Source organism: Podarcis pityusensis (assembly GCF_964106645.2).
Source record: "Podarcis pityusensis genome assembly, chromosome: 2".
NCBI lineage: Eukaryota > Metazoa > Chordata > Lepidosauria > Squamata > Lacertidae > Podarcis > Podarcis pityusensis.
Genome location: NC_138029.1, coordinates 83,474,946 through 83,494,532, shown reverse-complemented (window position 1 = coordinate 83,494,532; position 19,587 = coordinate 83,474,946). Strand labels below are relative to the sequence as shown.

At 39.0% G+C, this 19,587-nt stretch overlaps 1 protein-coding gene across 11 annotated transcripts in view; it reads left to right on the top strand.

The window, feature by feature from the left end:
• The window catches only part of ERC2 (ELKS/RAB6-interacting/CAST family member 2), a 526,798-nt gene that overhangs the window by 362,599 nt on the left and 144,612 nt on the right, over positions 1-19,587 (top strand). For all 11 annotated transcript variants that reach the window (XR_013983315.1, XR_013983316.1, XR_013983317.1 and 8 more), the window contains 2 exons: positions 2,280-2,427; positions 19,098-19,232. Coding sequence is in view for 3 of the 11 variants with exons in the window: in XM_080996735.1 (XP_080852861.1) it covers positions 2,280-2,427; positions 19,098-19,232 (283 nt within the window). In the remaining 8 variants the exon portion in view is untranslated. The remainder of the gene's footprint in view (positions 1-2,279; positions 2,428-19,097; positions 19,233-19,587) is intronic.

Genomic DNA, 19,587 nt, shown 5'->3' with positions numbered 1-19,587 from the left:
GCAGGAAGCCCCTACCTGCCCATTGGAAACATATCCCCAAATGGTGCTTGCTTTGGTTTGATTGAAGTTTTCCTTCTTCTTCTATGAGGGGGAATTGAGATAGATAGAGTTCCTTTATGCCCTTTTGCCCCACTGAAGAGTTCTGTTTCACTGCTGCTATCCCAGGATAATAAACATCATTTGAGGGATACTTTTGCTACATGGAATGTTTAATATATATGTCTTCCAGAGCAGCCATCTCCTGTATAATGCTTCTGCCTAATTTTCTGCTTAATAATTTACAATGCTAAAGAGATTCCATCACTGTGTGTTGAATATTATTTTTCTTTTAAGGGGTTTTCTCCTTTGCCTCCTATTTCACTGTTCAAATGAGCATGTGGGCTCCTTCTACCGAGAGTTGATAGGCTCAGAAAATGTGAGAATTTCGTTATTTTCCCTCAAGTGGAGTTGATTTTTTTGTGAGCAGAATTAAGAGGAGAGGAGGGCATGAGAAGGACTGGGAGTATATTCGTTTTGAATTCAGGTGGAAGGTTAAATCCGAGAGAAGTTACCCTTTCCACTGTGGAAGGGTAATAAGCCCCACAATATTTATTTTACTTTAAAGGGGTGAAGCCAATAGGGAGAAGGGATGTGGTTTGAGGAAGAAAGGGAGGGACAAAGAGCCCACTGATACTTGTGCACAAAGGCCCCCAGAGACTGCACAGGACTCCACCACTAATCACTATTAAAGAAACAAACTGAGTGGTCCAGGCAATATGGGTTTGCTGGGTAGCCTGTGTATATTTCTATGTAAACTAACCACTTTGCTGTTCTGTAACGAGAATCTGTGACATTGTCATATTTTCCCTCATAGTCCCATCAATATTTTTCTCTTACGTTTTGTGCCCACTTAATTATGAAATATTTCACATGTTCAGATTTTCTAGAATGTATCAAAAGCAGATTATCTATTTATGATAAAAAATATGTGCATTCTTTATTATTAGTTTTACAAAATATAGGCACTAATTTCGTTATTGAGGGGAGACATAAAAATGTGCAAAACCGATCCTGTAGGGATCTAGGGTTATGCTGTACGGTGGTTTCAATAATGTTCTATTAACTTTTCCACAAGAACAGATATGTTAGCCCAGTCTTTGGGGTCCATTCTGGAGACATAATCTCATACAGGCTTGGTATTGTAAGCAGCATGCTTCTGACATGCAGTTATATCTGCTTTAAAATATATAGCCCAGGACCAGCAGGACCTGATAGTGGTAGCTGACTGGATGAGGAGACATAAACTGCTTTTGAACTGACACTACAATATCATGGTAGTTTTCAGCCTTTTTAGTCCTGAGGCTCATCTTTAACTTGAACATGATTTTAGGTACCCATTTCTTATTTTTTTCTTTATAACCATCTATTTGTGTGGTGGTAGTGCTGCTGTCGTGATCCACCTTAGATCAGGCTGTGACTTGGTTTTGGGTCCTGACAGACCAGTCTGAAGACCAATAGGATCACCCGCCATGGGTGGGTTTAGTAAATTTCTGTATGATGAAGTCCCCAGTTTCAGTGTTATCCTGATCCCACAACTGCTCTAAATATCTTGTTTCAATTTGTTTCTATCAGTTTCATCCAAGCCACTGTGGAATGTCATGGAATGGAACAAGGCTAATAATAATAATAATAATAATAATAATAGTTATTATTTGCCTGAATGCTGTACATATGACAGTGTAATTTAATTTTAGCTTTTATATAGAGAAGACGTATGGTACCATCATATGCTAAAATGTTGTATCATCAGGTGTTAAATTTATTAGGTTCCATCATGTTTAGATATTTGAGTTGTTGATTGGTCAGATTGAACAAAAAAAGCTTGACACGTGAAATTTTGGAACTCTTTTAGACACCCCAATATCCTTTACTGTCTTCACATTCCAAGTAATGAGCTGAAACGAACCTTTCTGCAATTTAATTGTTGCAGTCTTTGCAGTGTGCAGTTCTAAACACACTATGAAAATTAGCAATACTTGGACTTTGAGTTCCTTAGATTTATGTTGCAGTCATTGAAGTCTTGGCTATTGCCTGAATCAAACAGATTCAAAATTGATCATAAGCAGTACATAGAATTGAACCTAGAAAATTTGGGCGGGTACATTGTATGCAGAATAAGACATGCATTCATGGTGCCTAATATATTAATGTTGCCTCTTTTGCTTCAGAGGCACTAAAATATTCAATTAAAAAACATATGTTTTCTAAGCGTTTTCATTATTATTTTTTAATCTTATCAGACAGGAAGCACTCCTTGCTGCCATCAGTGAAAAAGATGCAAATATTGCCTTGCTTGAACTGTCTGCTTCAAAGAAAAAGAAAACTCAAGAAGAAGTGATGGCTTTGAAAAGAGAAAAAGACAGATTAGTCCATCAGTTAAAACAACAGGTTGGAAAACACTTTTTTCCCTTATCATTCTTTATGGGGATTTGCAATTATTTTCCCTGCTTTCTTCTAACATGAAACTAAGTCTTTAAACCAAGCCTGCCTGTGACAGCTGGAAAGAAAGGTAGGATAAGGATACATATTGCCTTACTACTATTTTATTGGTGTTTAGTCTTCAGTTGCATGTCGGTTCAGCTTGTTCAATATGTTCTTCGGTCATGTCCTGTTTCCCTTTTTCCATCGAGGCTACCACTTAACTGATTACACAACAGCAGAAAGCATCATACTGAGATATGTTTCTTCTCTTGAATCCTACTAACCCTTTATGTTTCGTTCCCATTTTGTATATTGTATTCAGTGCTTCTTTTGGGATGGTACTTACTGCTGTGGAGTATCGTCACCTCTTCTTCTCTTTGCTGCACATGGCAGCCATTTTGTGCTGGCGCCCATGCCACTTTTATCATGACATGAGTGCTAGAATCTCATTTTAATAAAATAAAATAAAATATTAAAACCCGTATCTACTGTACCTCCTTATTCAGATGCTGTATTATAGTTGCTTGTTAGCTTTCTGCAAGGTTATCTGGAAGTTACAAATGGATCTCAGCAAAAACTGAACTATAATTTGCTTCTGTTCTGAAGTGCAAATTGTAGGAATGCTAGGTTGTATGTTCTAAATATATGTTTTGTCTGAATTTCTTTTTACTGATAAGGAAAAATTGCCATAGAATACATCCTATAATACAGTGTGGCGTCGTGGTTGGAACATATTATTTGGATCAAATTCAAATCACCACTCAGGCAAGGAACTCACTGGGTTACCTTGCACCAGCCACCATCTCTCAAACTTACCTATCTTTCATGGTTGGTGGGGCTGAATGCCTTGAAATAAAGGTGGAATAAAATAAAATTAAATGAATGAATGCATGTTTAAATATGCATATACAACAACCAACAGACTACGGTAAACTATTTTAGCTGGGGCAATCTTTTTATGTCACTATTAAGTTTCTAATGGTTAGGTCCATGCATTAAGGAAAGAGAAGCATAATCAGATAACCTAGATGCTAAAGCTGTGTTGTGTGTAGTAGGAATGCATTGTCAAACCTTTTTCTCCTGTAGAAACCCGGGGGAAAGTAGATGAGAAAAAGAGTTGCTTTAGAATGAGCCTTTATTGGATGTTTCCCACTGTGTGACAGTATCAGCCTTGATTTTTGTTACTGTTACTTGCAAAGTAGGAAAACATCCCTAGCCATGCCAGTCATACCAGTCTCACCCAACCCTTTGCAAGTAACCAGCTTGTCCTTCAGACTTCAGTCATTCATAGATGAGCATGCCATGTAAGCATTGCATTGGATCCCTCCAAACATATCAATGTTATGATTCTTTTCCTTGAATCATGCATTGTATGGTGTAGCTTTCTACCCCTTAAGCAACAGGATGCAAAACTGTTGCTTCTTCCCTTCCCTGATCTTCCTACAGTTCTGACCTCATGCGCCTAATCATTACAGCTTCTTCCCACAGGTCTATAGACATAGGAAACAGCCCCAGAGCATGAACATACCATCCATTTGTGATGCTGACTTCATCACAGACAATGGTGCCAAGTACCTGGGTTCCAGTCATGATGCACATGTGCCTCAGGTCAGTCAGCTGGATAGGAGACATTGTACCCAAACGTTGTAAGCCCAGTAGGTCCATCAACACCTTTCTCTTACTTTTACAAATTGATTTCTGGATTCTCTGTAGCCACAGCTGAGTGGCATGGACTCAAACACTATTCTCTTTATTTTCTAGGTAATAGAGATATGTTCAACTTATGTCATATAACTTCCCTCTTTTCTCTTTCTGCACCTCTTGCTTAGGGGGAAATAAAGAAGGATTTTAAAAGTCATTTCCCAACATTCTGCTATGCTATAGCACAGGCATAAGCAAACCTCGGCCCTCCAGATGTGTTGGGACTACAATTCCCATCATCTCTGACCACTGGTCCTGTTAGCTAGGGATCATGGGAGTTGTAGGCCAAAAACACCTGGAGGGCCAAGTTTGCCTATGCCTGCTATAGCATGACCAATAATACAGCACAAGGGTGGGGCTATCAACAGATAAAGGGATAAGGTTCACTTTAGGGTCACCAGGGGATTTGATCTGTCCCCAATATGTCTTAGAGTGTACTCCTTTAGTTCCTCTCATTTGACCCTATAGGGCAGGGGTGGGGAACCACATCCAGCTGACAGGCCATGTCTTGTACTCCCAATAGACAACATTTGACTGGTGATGTCAGGTGATGTGGCACTTTGAAGCCCCAACTATCGGGTGACTGTGCCCTTGCAAAGAGCCCTACACCATGCTTGGAAGCCCCATCTATCAGCTGGTCATCGAGACTTCAAAGCACTGCCTAGAGGTATTTGCAAAGGACTTGCAGTTTGAAGTGCAAGCAATCAGCTGATTTTTGGTGCTTCATCAGCCCAGCTCAGTTGATCATTGGCATTTCAGAAGCCATGTATGCAGTACTTCTGAAACCTTGTTGATCAACTGATCGAAGGTGCTCCAGCAGCCCATTTTGCCCCACCCAAGCTACCTTTTACCTGTTCACACCTGACATCTTATATGATGCCAGGTGACTGGCAAGAGAGCATGGCATGATCAAAATGGCCTGGTGGGCCTAATTAGGTCCATGGTCTGGAGTGCTACTCTTGCAAACACGGTTGTGCTGAATGAAACAAATTGATCAATGCCCCTGGCATTGGGTTGTTTGGTCTTTGCTGAAACAAATTACAATTGCTTTTCACAGAAATAACATAGGATCTTCACTTCATACAACATTTATTTGGAACGTATTAAGAGACACAAATAGTGACAACTATTAACATGTAAATAGGTTTCAGAACACTTTTATTGGTTTCAATTTTAATATGATTTTGTTCTATTTGAATGTACTGGGTTATTTTTATGAATCATGTTTGTTGCTGATGCACCTCAAGAAATGTGACCGAGAGTCTGTAGCAAAAAAGAATCATGTATTTTCCTGTAATCTATATGTTCATTTCATTATACTTTCTAGTTATATGCTAGGCAAGAGAAAAGACAGACCATCATTTTTTGTAATAAGGGGAAGAGGCTCAAATCAAGCCATTTCTAAATATATAAATGCCTTACAAATCAGCTAGATTGGGATGTTTCCCAGTCAGGTCTTTGTAAAGCTTATAACAGCTGGGTTGTGTGTATTGTAAAGAGTTATATTGTATGCCTTTTAAATTCATTAGTACATTTATATCCCACCTTGGGATATTTATATCATGGAACTCAAGCCAGTGTACAAGGGGTTGCCAAGCAGACTTCCATATCTAGGCTATGACTGGATCAAAGCCTGCTTAATTAAAAAAATGTGATTTAAACCCATACTCTAGTCTGGTTGGATACTTACTTTACAGAGATATTTCAATGGGTTTGGATAATATTGGTGAATTTCAATACAGTGGAACCTTGGTTTTCGAACTTAATCCGTTCTGGAAGATCGTTCAGCTTCTGAAAAGTTCAAAAACCGAGGATCAATGGACTGGCTGCAAAGTCAATTGGGGGGGGGGGGATGAAAAATGCAGCTCGGAAACTGTTTGGCTTCCTAAAATTGTTTGAAAACCGGAGCAGTTACTTCCGGGTTTGGGGCGTTCAGGGGCCGAAACATTCCAAAACAGAGGCATTCAGGAAACGAGGTTTGACTGTATCTCTGATGTTAAATTGTGGGAATTACTATTGAAATGGAATGGTGCATCTTTATTTGGAAGAACATAGAGGCTTTCAGACTGCAAACCTATACTCTCTTTCCTTGGAGTAATGTTCAAGGAACTAAATGGCATTAACTCCTGAGAAGACATGTATAGGATATGCTTCAAATCACAGTGAAGAGAAGTTATAATTAGGAAAAGTAGTCCTTCTAACCCTGAAGGCATTTAGGATGACAAAATATTCTGGATTTCCCCCTCTAATGCCCTTATTTTTGTGCATTTAGAAACAACAACCCTATTGTGATCGAGGTAGCTGACCATAGAAGAAAGTCTAAACAAAAAAAGCCCAAAATGTAGCTTTTCCTCATAGGGCAGTTGCTCCACACCCTTGATAATTTTTGTTGCCTTTTTCTGAACCTTTTCCAAATCTACACTAGCCTTAAATAATGATGTAATAAGCACAGGGAAATTATGGACCAGAAGAAATAGCTATGCTGAAATATGGCAGTTTATATGGAGAAACAGAGAGTGAATTGGTGAAAAACAGATCACTTTGTTCTATCCTCACCCAAACATTATCATCCAGAATGACCTGCCCTCTGTCCATATACTGGGTGTTATGACCCTTACTGACAGAAAACATGTGGGAGTGTAGGGTGCAGAGAAATCCTGTTCAAAGTATAAAGGTAAGAAGCTCTGACTGTATGTTGTCTTATCAGCCTTAGAAGACAACACTGCTTTCTGTGGTATGCTTTCTGTATTATGTTTTGCTTCATATGTTTATCGGATATAGTATGAAATATATATATATTTTAAATAGTCCTAAGATTCCGATAGTCAATGCTATTAAACTTTGTGGATTAACCCAATATAACAAATTGTCTCATAGAGCTCTGTTGGGATTGGATTAATGCCAAGGGCACTGATTGCATCAGAATGTGTAATGTATCACAGACGCATACTGAGATTGAATTGCCAAAACTCAAATATATCCAGGTTTGCTTCAGACATAGATAACGATAAAGCATTCTAAACAATCTGGTTGACTCCTCAAGCTTCCTTCTTCAGGTGAAGACTAATTGGCTCGGCAATGTTTCCATGTGACATTTTCAAAGAATGTTGAAGGTTAAACTCTTCCTGAAATGGCTAAGAACATTTATTATGCAAGGAAGGAAAGTAATGTTGCCAGGCCCCAATGATGGATATATACAGGAGGAAGACAATTGTCCACAGAGAGGGAACTTTGTGTTCACTTTTCTATGCTGTCATTTCTGCTGTTAGACAAGTCTCTTGGCAATTCAATTTAAAACCTGAGTTTTCTGTTCAGTAGTGGAAATTGCTCCATAGAAAAGAGCATGTAGTGCTCTTTCTGTGTGCTCAGAGCATAGTTAGGTATTTCTCATCCCTTATTTGGTTTATGCTTCCCAATAGCTCCACATACTGTGGCAATTACTTAAAAGAAAGAAATCTCAGGGTGTATATGGTCCTCAGCTGCAGGTCTTACATTAACATTTGTTGTTTAAAATTTTTTTCCCCTGCAAATGTTTCACCCATTGGATAAAAAGGTTTATTGCTTGGGGTACATATTAGTGGAAGGACTTATGTCTGTGTGATGGAACTTCCTCTCTCCCCAGCCCCAGTCCCCCCAAATCTGCTCCAGAGGCTTGGGGAACCTAAAGGTAAACAATAGAGAAAGGAAGTCCTGTTGTACAGGCAGAAGTCATTACACTAATGGCATGACCTTGTAGGATACATCAGTTGATGTATCTATCATGGGCTGGATTCAATTAAACCGATGTGCTAACAGTAGCTAGTGTAAGGACTCCCACTAGCAGAATGGGGCTTTCTCCCCATTCCTTTGTCCTCCTGCTGTACACCCCCAATACTTCCCCCACATCCACACTCTGGCATTGGGAAAAACCCCAGAACAGCATGTGAGGGGAAGAGTAGGGAGAGTGTTCCACCTGGGAAGCAAAAATGCTTCCATTGAAGAAACTATCTTAATAGTATGACGTTGCATCCTGCCCCATATTTTTAACCCGTTATTCAAACCTACAAACCTTTCAGGTAGGTTAGGCTGAGAAATAAGGACTGGCCTTTAGCTTCACAACTGTGCATGTGCAGGGATTGTAACCCAAGTCACTTCTGTCTAATGCCCGTTGGACATTGTTGCAAGTTGTAGGATAGCAGGCAGTGAAAAGTGAGTGGATATAGCAGCAAAGTCATTCCATGCTGCAGGTGTTGTTAATGCTACTGCTGAAATTGTTTAACAGTTGAGGGAAGCTGCAAAGGAAGTAAAAGCCTTAACAGCCAGATCCTAAGCATGCTTACTTGGAAGGAGATTCCACTTGATTCAGTGGGATTTGTTTTAAGGAAAAGTGTGCCTAGCCTGGAATTCTAATTACACACATGAGAACATGCTTAGGACTGAACTATGCAAACTGAAGCCTTATTAGCATAAGGGGCTAAAAAAGTGCTTGTGCCAAAACTCACTATTTAAATTTATTCAGATTAAATGAAATTCTGTTTTCAGCTCCTGCATCATATACAGAAAACACTGTAATAACTGCAAAATGCTAAAATATCCTCGGAAGCATTCACTGGGGAGGTCTAATAGACTCCAATGTGTTTGGAGGACAGTATTTAAAATGGCATATTTAAGACTCCTTAAATCTTGTGCCTGTCAGCTTTTGGTCTGTTCATTTAACCAATGAAAGGATATAATGAAGAAAGCAGAGACCCAGCTTAGAGAATATGCCTGAAGAGAGCAGATTGAAAGGGGACATAAATCACATATATTGTAGCTATGCGTCAATAAAAGAGCCATTCTGAGTTTTTGGAGAAAGTCAAAACATGTCTTGAGCCTGGCCTCCATTGAATTGGTGTGGTTTAATGTGTTGCGGTTTTTGTGGCCAACATGATATGTTCAGGAGCCCATTTGCATGTTGGTGGATATGAAACAACATTCTGGTGCAGAACTAAAGGGAACTCTTAAAGTTTTTCTATCTGAAAATATTTTAAGATTTAGCAGAGTTTGTCAAAGTAGGTTTGTAGCAAATGCAAAGAAACCAAGCTAGCTGCAAAGCAAGCAGTTCATGAATGTTTAAAATTCTAATTGTTTGGCAAACCTATACATCGCTTTTTAAGTATTTAATCGTCCTAATTTCTATTTTAGGATTGTGTACGCTCCCATTAGGACTGTACTCAAACCAAATCAGTGGTTCATTAGCAGTTGACAAAATAAAATGTCTAGCTAGAATTCCTTTTGAGATTTCAAAAATAAATGCTGCTAAATGAAATCTATACAATGATGTAATTCTCTTTGAAATAATTTGCTTAAAAACTATAAATACATTTTCTTGAAGGATTGTTCAGAGTTACTCGTGTGTTTCTCAAATGTCTCTTTTAACTGTTCGAATGGTCAGCCAAAAAATGTAAATGGAATTGGCCAAAAACTGCTGGAGAGCGTTTTACCCTAGACATGTTCCAGTCACTCCAAGATCACAGGTGTCCACAATATATCAGCCACAGACAAAGCTAGCATTTGGCAATCTTTGCTAACTCATTAGCTCACTACTTCATAGAAGGATTAGGAACCAAAAAGGTAACTTTGAAATCTTACGATAGCGGAAGTACATAAAAATTAACATAGCTAGCAATCTTTTCTGTTTCATTTGCCGGGATGTCCTGGTTTTTCCAGTGCAGATGGCAAGTATGTCATCACAACATTGTAGTCAAATAAACAAAAGACATTGGTAGCTGAATTTGAGTATGACCTGGGAGGACAGGCTATGTCAGCTCCTTCTGTGGGCCTCCTTGATGTGTTGTTGGGGCATTGTATGTCTCTCACTTCCTGACATAGGTCTCCTTGACTTACTTTGCCTAGATCAGATCTTATCAGGTGCTCATCCCTGGAGATTTCATCAGGTACGGATGGTGCCCCTGATTATGTTTTGGGCTGAGAGTGGTTTCTTGTTCCCGACCCTTTACATGGTTCCTTTCCTCTGCCATAGCTTGGAAGTCCTGTGTGTGAGGCCTAGCCTTCTTGGGCTACTAAGGCTTGTGGCTTACTCACGGGCTATGCCCACCAGAACAGGAACAGTACACTAGGTGAACCTTAAGCCTGTTTACCATAGCTTCTGACACTTGAGGTGTCCCCTTGAGGACACCCTTACTTTTGTGAATGCAAGTTGTTTAAAACTGTTTTACTTCTTAAAAAATGTTAAATTTAAACTATTTGATATTTTAATAGTTTTAAATATTTAATAGGGGGACCTTAGAGTGAAGGGCAAAGAAAATAATACTAATACTGTACTACTAATAATAATTTTGCTGCCTGAGGTGAGGAAGAATTTGAAGCGGACTGGTGATAAGATAATATCCACTACTGTTGCTGAGAGCAGCAGGCTAGAGAGGGTGGAGTATATGTTCCCTGGCACACGCAGCCCAGTCTTCCAGCTCCTGCCAACATCTGCAGCTTGAGGCAGTGATCTCACTCTGCCTAATGTTAGGGTCAGTCCTGCTTCTGTAAGCTTTGAAGAAAACCAGCATTTAATGATTCCCTGAGGAAATTCCTTTATATGTATACATGGAGTTAGAGACATCAATGTCACTGTCAGTTCTACCATCTTTCCCTCATGTATGTTATACAAGTGGAGAGTTATTTAATGTTGGACACCTTAAATTGAGCCTGTTTCTCAATTTTATTTTCTGTTTCTGTTCAAACTATGGCACATATAATTTAGTATTGAGATAAATTTTCCATGCAGCTGTATCTTTAGTTTTTATTTTAATTACAGACGCAGGAGGTCCCAGCATGCAAATTACCCATAACCCGAATACCCCCAACTGCCACCACTGTCATTATTGTTGCTCTGGGGATTAGAGGCATTCCTCATTTGCACAAATTGTATTACATTAGTGTCAGATGTGTAGAATTAGATCCCAGACAGTATCTGGGAGGATTTGTAACCTGAAAGGTGATCTGTAATTAAGTATGATGATGACAATGATGATATTAATAAGTAAATAGACCCCAAAGGGGCCAATTGTGCACACATGCACTTAAGACTTTCTTGAGGGTATTTCTGCAGCAAGCTGCTCCTTAACATGTTTTCTCCCTCATATTGCACATTGCTGCAAAATCCTGGCTTATGTTAAGCCAAAGTTTCCTGTTGCATCTGAACTGGCTTGATAGCCAGAAAAGAACCCAGGATCACATTGTACATTGATGCTATTAATGGGAAATGTTTAAGCATGTGCATAATGTATGGCTAACGCTTGATATTTTCCTATATTGGCTTCTCATCTGCAGTGCTGTGTTAATGTAGAAGACTGATGCTTTTGCAACAACTTGATGAAAACTTGTTTCAGTACTGAAACAAGTCCTGCTGCTTTCTGCTATTAAATAAGATGAAATAAAACCTGGATAGAAACAACACAGAATTGAAACTTCTTTATTTCTGTTGTTTCCTGAAAAGAAGAAATCATACACCTGCATTGTGCACTTAAGCTAACATTCTGACTGTAACCACACTGACCTAGAAGTAATTCACATTGAATTCAATATGATTTACATCAAAACGAAGGTTGTTTAGGATTGCGGCCCAATCGAAATAGGCACAAGGAAGAATTAAAAGCATACGTTGTATTACTAGCATATCAAGTATTGGGGGAATTAGTAGTTCTACTTTTCCCCCCTATTAAGCAACTTATCTGCTCTAATAGTTTAAATATGTATTAAATAATTATTACAGAAAATTGTCTGTTTAATAATTTCCTGTCATAAAAAAGAAAGGCAGGCTTCACATCTTATATTGCCTTATACATTTAGGTCCTTGGTCTATACTGTCTCCAAGCAGCTCTGTTTCCAAGGTGTTAATTATATATTTTAGCCCACTTCTTTCCTTTTTTGTTCTCATATCCTTCCGTGTAATTACCACGTTTAGTATTTGGGACTGAGGCAAATACTTTTAGCATGAGCATAGCATATTCATTACTGACTACACTTTATTGTGTGTTATACACTTTTAACTTCTAAGACTTGTACCTACTTAGGAAAGATATGTGACCACAACAGAAAAGTCAGATGGGTTGTGTTTAAATCAATATAACTTAAGTCACAAATGTCACAAAAGCTGAAATGTAGTCTTAGTACCTCAGATAAGTGTCTGGCCCCTGGAACTACAGTTTTCATTCTGCCACACATCTAGTATTCCAGCTGCTGTTTGTGAAAGGACTATTACCCACCAGTATTTGAAAGAAGGAACTATATTATGTCCTCTCAATTTGCCTTGGAATAAGCCATGCCTGTTTTGTAAAACTATGGTGACAGGTGTCAGAATTGTTACGATTAATTCAATGCCAATTCAGTTTTAATGTGACTGAAATAGGCTCATTGCCCTTCTGCTACTGTTCAAATTAGGCAATCCAGACTTTTGATAGGGAAATTGCCAAAATGGCTTTCTAAAAATCATTTCTAGCAATATGGAAAGATTTGATTGTATGACTTTCAGGCAGATGAGACCACACTGATGTAAGAGATTTAAAAAGCAGAACTATTCAGTTATCTTTTGGTTCTTTGCTTTAGCACATGGGTTCATTTCTATTTTGTTCTAGCTTGTTTCAGAATTATTTTTGTCTATCGGTTGGAGAGCATAACATAATGAAACCTTACTACAGGCTCTCTTTCCACAGTTCTATTTTCTGTATCTTCTTGCTAATGCAATAGCATGTAATTGTTCTATAATAGAGAATCATAGAATTGTAGAGTTGGGACCCCAAGGGTCATCCACACATTCATTTTTGCAACGGCTGGATCAGGAGTAGGGAACCTGTGGCTCTGTAGATACTGTTGGACTTCAGTTCCCATCAGCCCCAGTCAGCATAGCCAGCAGTCAAGAATGATGGCCATTGTAGTTCAGAAACATCTAGACTCTGCAGGGTTGCCATACATCTGGAAATTTGCAGACATACTTGGAATACTGCAGCTAACAGCAGTGTCCAGGCGGAAATCGGCTAAATGTCCGTGAAAATCAAAACATATGGCAACTGATGTTGACAGTGTCATTTTTGCCAATTTCCCTCAAAAATAGCTCAAAAACATCCAATTTCTTTGCAATTTTGCAAAAAAACAAACTCTGAGCAAAACTAAAGAAAGCTCAACAACTTTGGCAAAAGAAAGAAAGAAAGCGTAATAAATTTGCCCCCCCCCCCAATGTTTTTAACAAAAGCCCCTTCATCTGCTTTACCCTTGGCTTATAAAGAAATTGTGCTTTTTAAGGATATATAACCTCTGGGCAATATATGGGATAAGCTACAGTCACTTTGTCCAAACATAGCTCTTGCCATATATTTTATCAATGCAAATACTTCCTTTATTGTATCTGCTACTTTATCATAGGTACAGTTTTAAAGCACAAGAATGGAAATCCACACCCATGTCGATAATGAAAGAATGGTTGCTGTATGTGAAGCACTTTAACATGCCAAATATTATAGAAATGTCTTAGTAATGCCAGACATTGGTATTGTTTGTCCCAGTGTGCATGACTTTCAGCTGACCTCAATTTGCAGTTGCTAGTTTGTGACTCCCAACAGTCCTGCCCAGTTTTGCACTGCATTTGCTCAGGGGCATTGCTGCTGTTGGAATCATGTACTCCTTCCTTTCAGAGTCAAGAAATGGTGTAACTCCTGCTTTGCTTGCTGCAATGCTTTCATGACATTATATTTTGCTGCAATGCAAATTGTCACCTTTATGCTAAGGACATTATGTCTGTATTTGGAAATCATTTAGCATAGTAATTGCTCACACCTGTGCGGTCCCTTTTCTTCTTCATCATCTTCTGGTAGGGATGGGGTTTGCTGTCCATCTTTTTATCACACTATTGTAACTCAAACTCCATCTGTTGTGGTTTGCATTTCCTTAAACTTATATGATATTGGCCCAGTCTAGCTGTTTGCTCACATGAAAACCAATTGGCTTGCATAGTGGGTGAATGAGTGAGCAGTGTAGAGCAGAGCTCAAATTAAAGTTTGATTATTGCAAAATTCTCCACCATCCCTAGCTTCTGAGACATCATGGTCACGTATTTGTGTTTGCATCCCATACATTTCCTTACGATACAGAACAGAGGAAGAACAGCAAAGTTGCACGAGTCACTGATCATTTCATTGGAATGTCATTGTACTAGACCTCAGATAAGCTACTGTAAGCAAAGCAGTTTCTAATTCTGTCTGTGAAGGGGGAGATACGATGAAGAAGTTCTGCATGGGAACCATAACTGTGTCTTTCCTGTTTCTTAGCAGCAAGCCTTAACTATTTTTCCACTTCTAAATCCCAGGCACAAATATTTTATTCTTCATCTGATCTGGATAACTGATAATGATATTTTTTGCTGACCTGATAAAGGTATTTTTAGATTAGTATTTCAATATTACAATTTTAATTTGCTGTTTTTTCTTTACTAGCCAACCCAGATAAAGCTTTCCTGTAGAACTGCTAGAGAATATATGTATTAAATGAGCTTGAGTATGTAGCCTGGGTCAGGGCTGCAGCATATAGGGCTAAACTGCTGTGTATCTTACAGTGAGGTTTTTGACACAAGGGACTGCCTCATATTCTTAACGTTGATGGCAGGAATCCACACTCATGACTGAGAAGTGTTGCTCATGGAAGAGCAGTTTTGCTCATTTTTCTACTTCTGGCAATGACGTCAGATGTTGCTCCTGTCCTTGCCCCTTCAGAAGGGGCTTTTCAAGACCTCTCAAGGAGGCACAATGAGCTGCTCTGGAAATGTGAACTGGAAGAGCCTCATTGTGCATGTGGCTCTTTGGATCCCAAACCATACATGCCCACATCAGTTGATTTAATTTGCTGCTTCATTTACTGTGTGTTAATATTATATGAACCAATGTGTTCTTTAGCAGATGGTTGTTGTTTTAGAAAGAAGTTCAGTAAAGAGGTTAGGCAAACTAATATATGGGATCAGTAAAAGCAAGCTTGTGTATATATATTGTGTGTGTGTGTGTGTGTGAGAGAGAGAGAGGGGGGGGCAAATAGGCAGACAGGCAGGCAGTCAACAGGGGAAAGAATCAGATTCTCGCTCACAGCAATGTTGAAGAGAAAAGCAACAAATAAGCAATTGTCCTGTTAACATTTGGCATGATCCACATCTGTTTACACTTGGGTATGTACTCCTGTGCACAAAAATGATAAATGGGGCTCACTCAGATAGTCTTCAATAGGGTTCCAGTACTTGGCTTCAAAAGAGTCCGATTGGGGCTATAGGAATCCTGTAGTAGGATTGCTGTTTGTGTTGGGTTGCCAACAAATTTTGTTAAGGTGGAATTTCGGGGGCACTTTTGAAGCACAGGGCCCTGCTTTGGTGAAGCGTCCAAGCAATTTTGAGGGAAACATTGTTACTGGTCATGGTAAGACTAGAAAGAATTATTCCTAGGTGAAGGAAGAAATCCACATTTCCCGAAGTTTCTGTCATCACCCTGTTAAAACCAAAAAGGAAGGTATTTGGAGTACTGGCAGAGAAGAACTATTGCACAGTGCCATATTTAGGAGCCTGTGTCCTAGGCAGCTGTCTGGGGAGCAAGGATTGGGGAACAAGGCGGCCATTGGCTTCATAGGGTGCTTGGCATGGGCTGCAGTTGGAAAAGTGTTACGAATGGTTCAACATCTGGCATTGCTGACCAGTGTGCCACATAACTTACATAAAAGCAAGTTGTTCATGCAGTAATATTATATTACTTTGTGATATTATAAACACCATATTAATAATCAAACTTCATGAAATTAGTATTAAGGCCATATTAATGCACCATTAATTTTGTTGTTTTTGTTGATAGTGGATCTCTGGCTTTAATTCTATATGGTTTTTATTGTGTGGTTTTATGTATGACTCTTGTAAACCACTCAGATTTTTTTTAAAATGAAAAGTGGTGTGTACACACACACACAGTGCTTTTTTCTAAAGAATGCTTAGGGGTACTCTCATTTTGACTCAAGAAAATCACCATTTTATAGTTCAAATTGGGATGAATAAATACAGCAAATGGACAAAAGTACAAAGATTCACAAAATGTTTAGGGTTATGTGTACTCCTGCGTCCCCCCAGAAAAAAGCACTGTATGTATATTCCCATTTTCTATGCACGCAAAACTTCTGCAACAGGTTTTCATAGGAATTTGGCTAGACATAATTCCCAAGAGAAGACCAAAATGTGACACATTCATTCCCTTGCTACTGTTTTCCTATAATTAAACTTCCTACTATTGAAACACAAAAGCAAACCATGAAGATAGACTTAAGAGTTTAAATGCTGTCACTACTTAGGCAACTGAAACCAATGTTTGAAAACATCAGTTAAAATGCCTTGCAGAGGAAATCGTAGTTCCACAGAATAGTACCATGAACTGCATTGTTTACATTATTAAATATTAGTTGCAAAGGACTTGGAAGCAAAGTTCCGTCTTCATATATTGCTCCTGTATCTTCTGAAATAATATGCTAAAATTTGCAGAATCCAAAACCCAATTGCATACAAAATTCAAAGTAATAAAATGTAGGTTTTATTCTGCTTTCCTGTTCCATGTTAAATAGGAACAGATTTGGTCAATAATGGGCTTGAAATCATTTTTAAGGAAATCCAGGAAGGTGTAGGAAGTGGTGGCCCTATGGTGTCAGTAGGTGGCACTCTTCCCTCCAGATCAATACTGTTAAGCACATTTCTAAGGGACATAGTGCTGTTGGAAGTACACAGTCGTCTCTCTCTCCCCACCCCGATAAACTAAGCTTTTAAACACATGTGGTCAATAAAAATCCCATCGCATTTTTTGCAAGTGTAGAGGTATAAAGCCCCTGGGGGTCCTGGACAAATTCCAATCTAGTTAATTAATTTCTTCCTGGAATAAAACTATACCTGGCATTTCAAAGCCTACTGAACCTTAAAAGAATTAGAAAGTAAAACAGGCAGCAGTAATTCACAGTATTTGGTTTACAAGCTTGATAAAGATAATTATAATCATCCCATGTTTTCTAGTTGCTTTTTACTCCCCTCCCCAAAAAATCCCATATCACTGTGGCATGTTTCAAAGCTTCAAACCACAGAAGACGACAGGAGTCCATATTTTAAAGTAGAAGAAATGTCCCAGTCAAAGAGTAGTTCAGTACAGAAATTCTTATTTTCTTATAACTGAACCACGAGAGAAACCAAAGCACAGCCTCAGACTCCCCCCCCCCCCGTCATCCTTGCCAAGCAATAACTTACCTAAACAAATAATCTTGTCCCGAGACTACAATCAAGAGACATAAAAAGTGTGGGATTTGGTCTTAGCAGTAGTCTTGTGCCTGCTTTTTCTATGATTTAGATTCCTCAGGAAGAAATATTAAAAGTGGTTTATTTATATTTCAGCACCAAATTAAGAAGATGGCATCATCCATTCACAGTTCTTACCCCATAACAAGACTAATCCCCAACACCTCATTACAGGAAACATTTTCAGGATTGCATATATCATCTTGTTTAACTAGTACATTTTTAAAGGGTACAGTTGAAAGGTAGGAAATTTAAGGCCGTTCATTGATAAGAAAATAAACAAATAAAACTTTAAGAATTTCCCTCAAAGCGGAAATATATTGTAAGGCTTACAGTAACCAAAGTGATATTTGTCAAGAACTTCATTGGTAAGAACCTAAGAGCATCTTCCTCCTCCTTCCTGGTAGAAAAAACGCTTCTTGTTGGAAACATATATATTTTGGGTAGCGTCTGTCTTTGAACTATATTAGAATACTTGGCACTGTGTAGATGGGAAAGGTGTTTTCACCATGTGATTTGTTGCTATGTTTAAGACTCAATAAAGAATATTCAACTGCAGGTCAGTAACAAGCTTTCTTTATTCTACGGGTTGCTCCAATTTAGGATGCCAGCCGCCAATTCATATTAAATTATGACTTCAGTCATTTAGGGAAAAGTAAACCCACATTGCCCTCTAGATAACATTTTTGGCCTTCAAGAAAAATGTTGCATTAACCCCTCTATTAGGGTCAATTCATACATTATGTACATCATAGGGTTGCTCTTGCAATTGAGTTCCATGGCTGTATCACAGTAAAGAAATATACTTGTTTTATGCATAGGGATGTTTTCCCTGCTTCATTGGGCTCTGCTGGTCCCCAGATCTGACTCCAGAGAACCTGAACAGAAAACCAATGTCTACTACATTATCACATATTTTGACATACTTGCAGGGATGATCCTGCACCCAACCCCTAGAAGAATCTCTAGTCTGCCAAGTATTTTGTTAGACTTGCCAGGTCTCCTCATTTGGTTGTGGTCTGGTTTGGCCCAAATCAGGACCACCTGTTCATTAAATGTCATCATATGATGTAAGGCGGCAGGCAGGTCAGAGTGCCAAACTGACAAGCAAGAATAGGCACACACTGTAAGTGTGCCCCCAGCTGCCTCTTTTCCAGCTGCTGGTAGACCGGCTTCATCTGCAGCAACAGAAAAAGATACCAAGTTCAAATGTGTTGAATTAAAACCGGAAAGGAAGAATACTTGTGTCTACCCAACTGCCATGGAAGTTGGAGGGGAGGAGCTTCTTGCTCAAATGAGGCTGTAACTTCAACTTGCATGTTTTACGCTGTATGGAATAGGTAGCCTACTAGGTCTAAGGTACATGTGGCCTTCTAGGTCGAAGGCAATGCAGGTCTGCCTGGCAGGCTGCCATAAGCACTAGTTGGCTTTGGTCAGCTTGGCTGGACACAAGATGTGCAGGTAGGCATAAGAGTTACATCTCAGAACTTCAAATGAAATTTAGAACCAGCTATTTGGGGGTAGATGTGGATCAGTGTTCTAATGCAGACCCAGCTACCATTTAATTTTGATTAGTACATTTTAGCACTTAGTGGCCTTTTGTTTGTTTCAATCCTGACAGACGCAGAACAGGATGAAGCTGATGGCAGACAACTATGATGATGACCATCACCACTACCACCACCACCACCACCACCACCATCACAGATCTCCTGGGAGGACACAGCACTCCAACCACAGACCCTCTCCAGAACAGGTCAGTCGCTTACGCTTTTACTGTGCCAATTTTCAGGATAAAATAAATGTTCAAAAGAAAGAATAAACAATACAAGCGATATGCTCTTTGAACTGAAACTAATAGCTTTGTTATTTATTTCCATCACTCAAATAATCTAAACGTTTTCCTTCCTCTTTCCGTTTGGCCTTTTTGTTCCTCTTGTTATGGTTTTCTTTCCTCCTTTTGCTTTCATAGCATTTCTGAAGAGTCCCGATTCAACTATTAAAAGTAATGTTTCTGAGGAATTGCTTTTTTAATGCACTTTAGGGTTTTTGTTTAGATAGCTGTTCTCTTCAAGTATAATTTATTATGGTTGTCTTTTATTAACTCAACC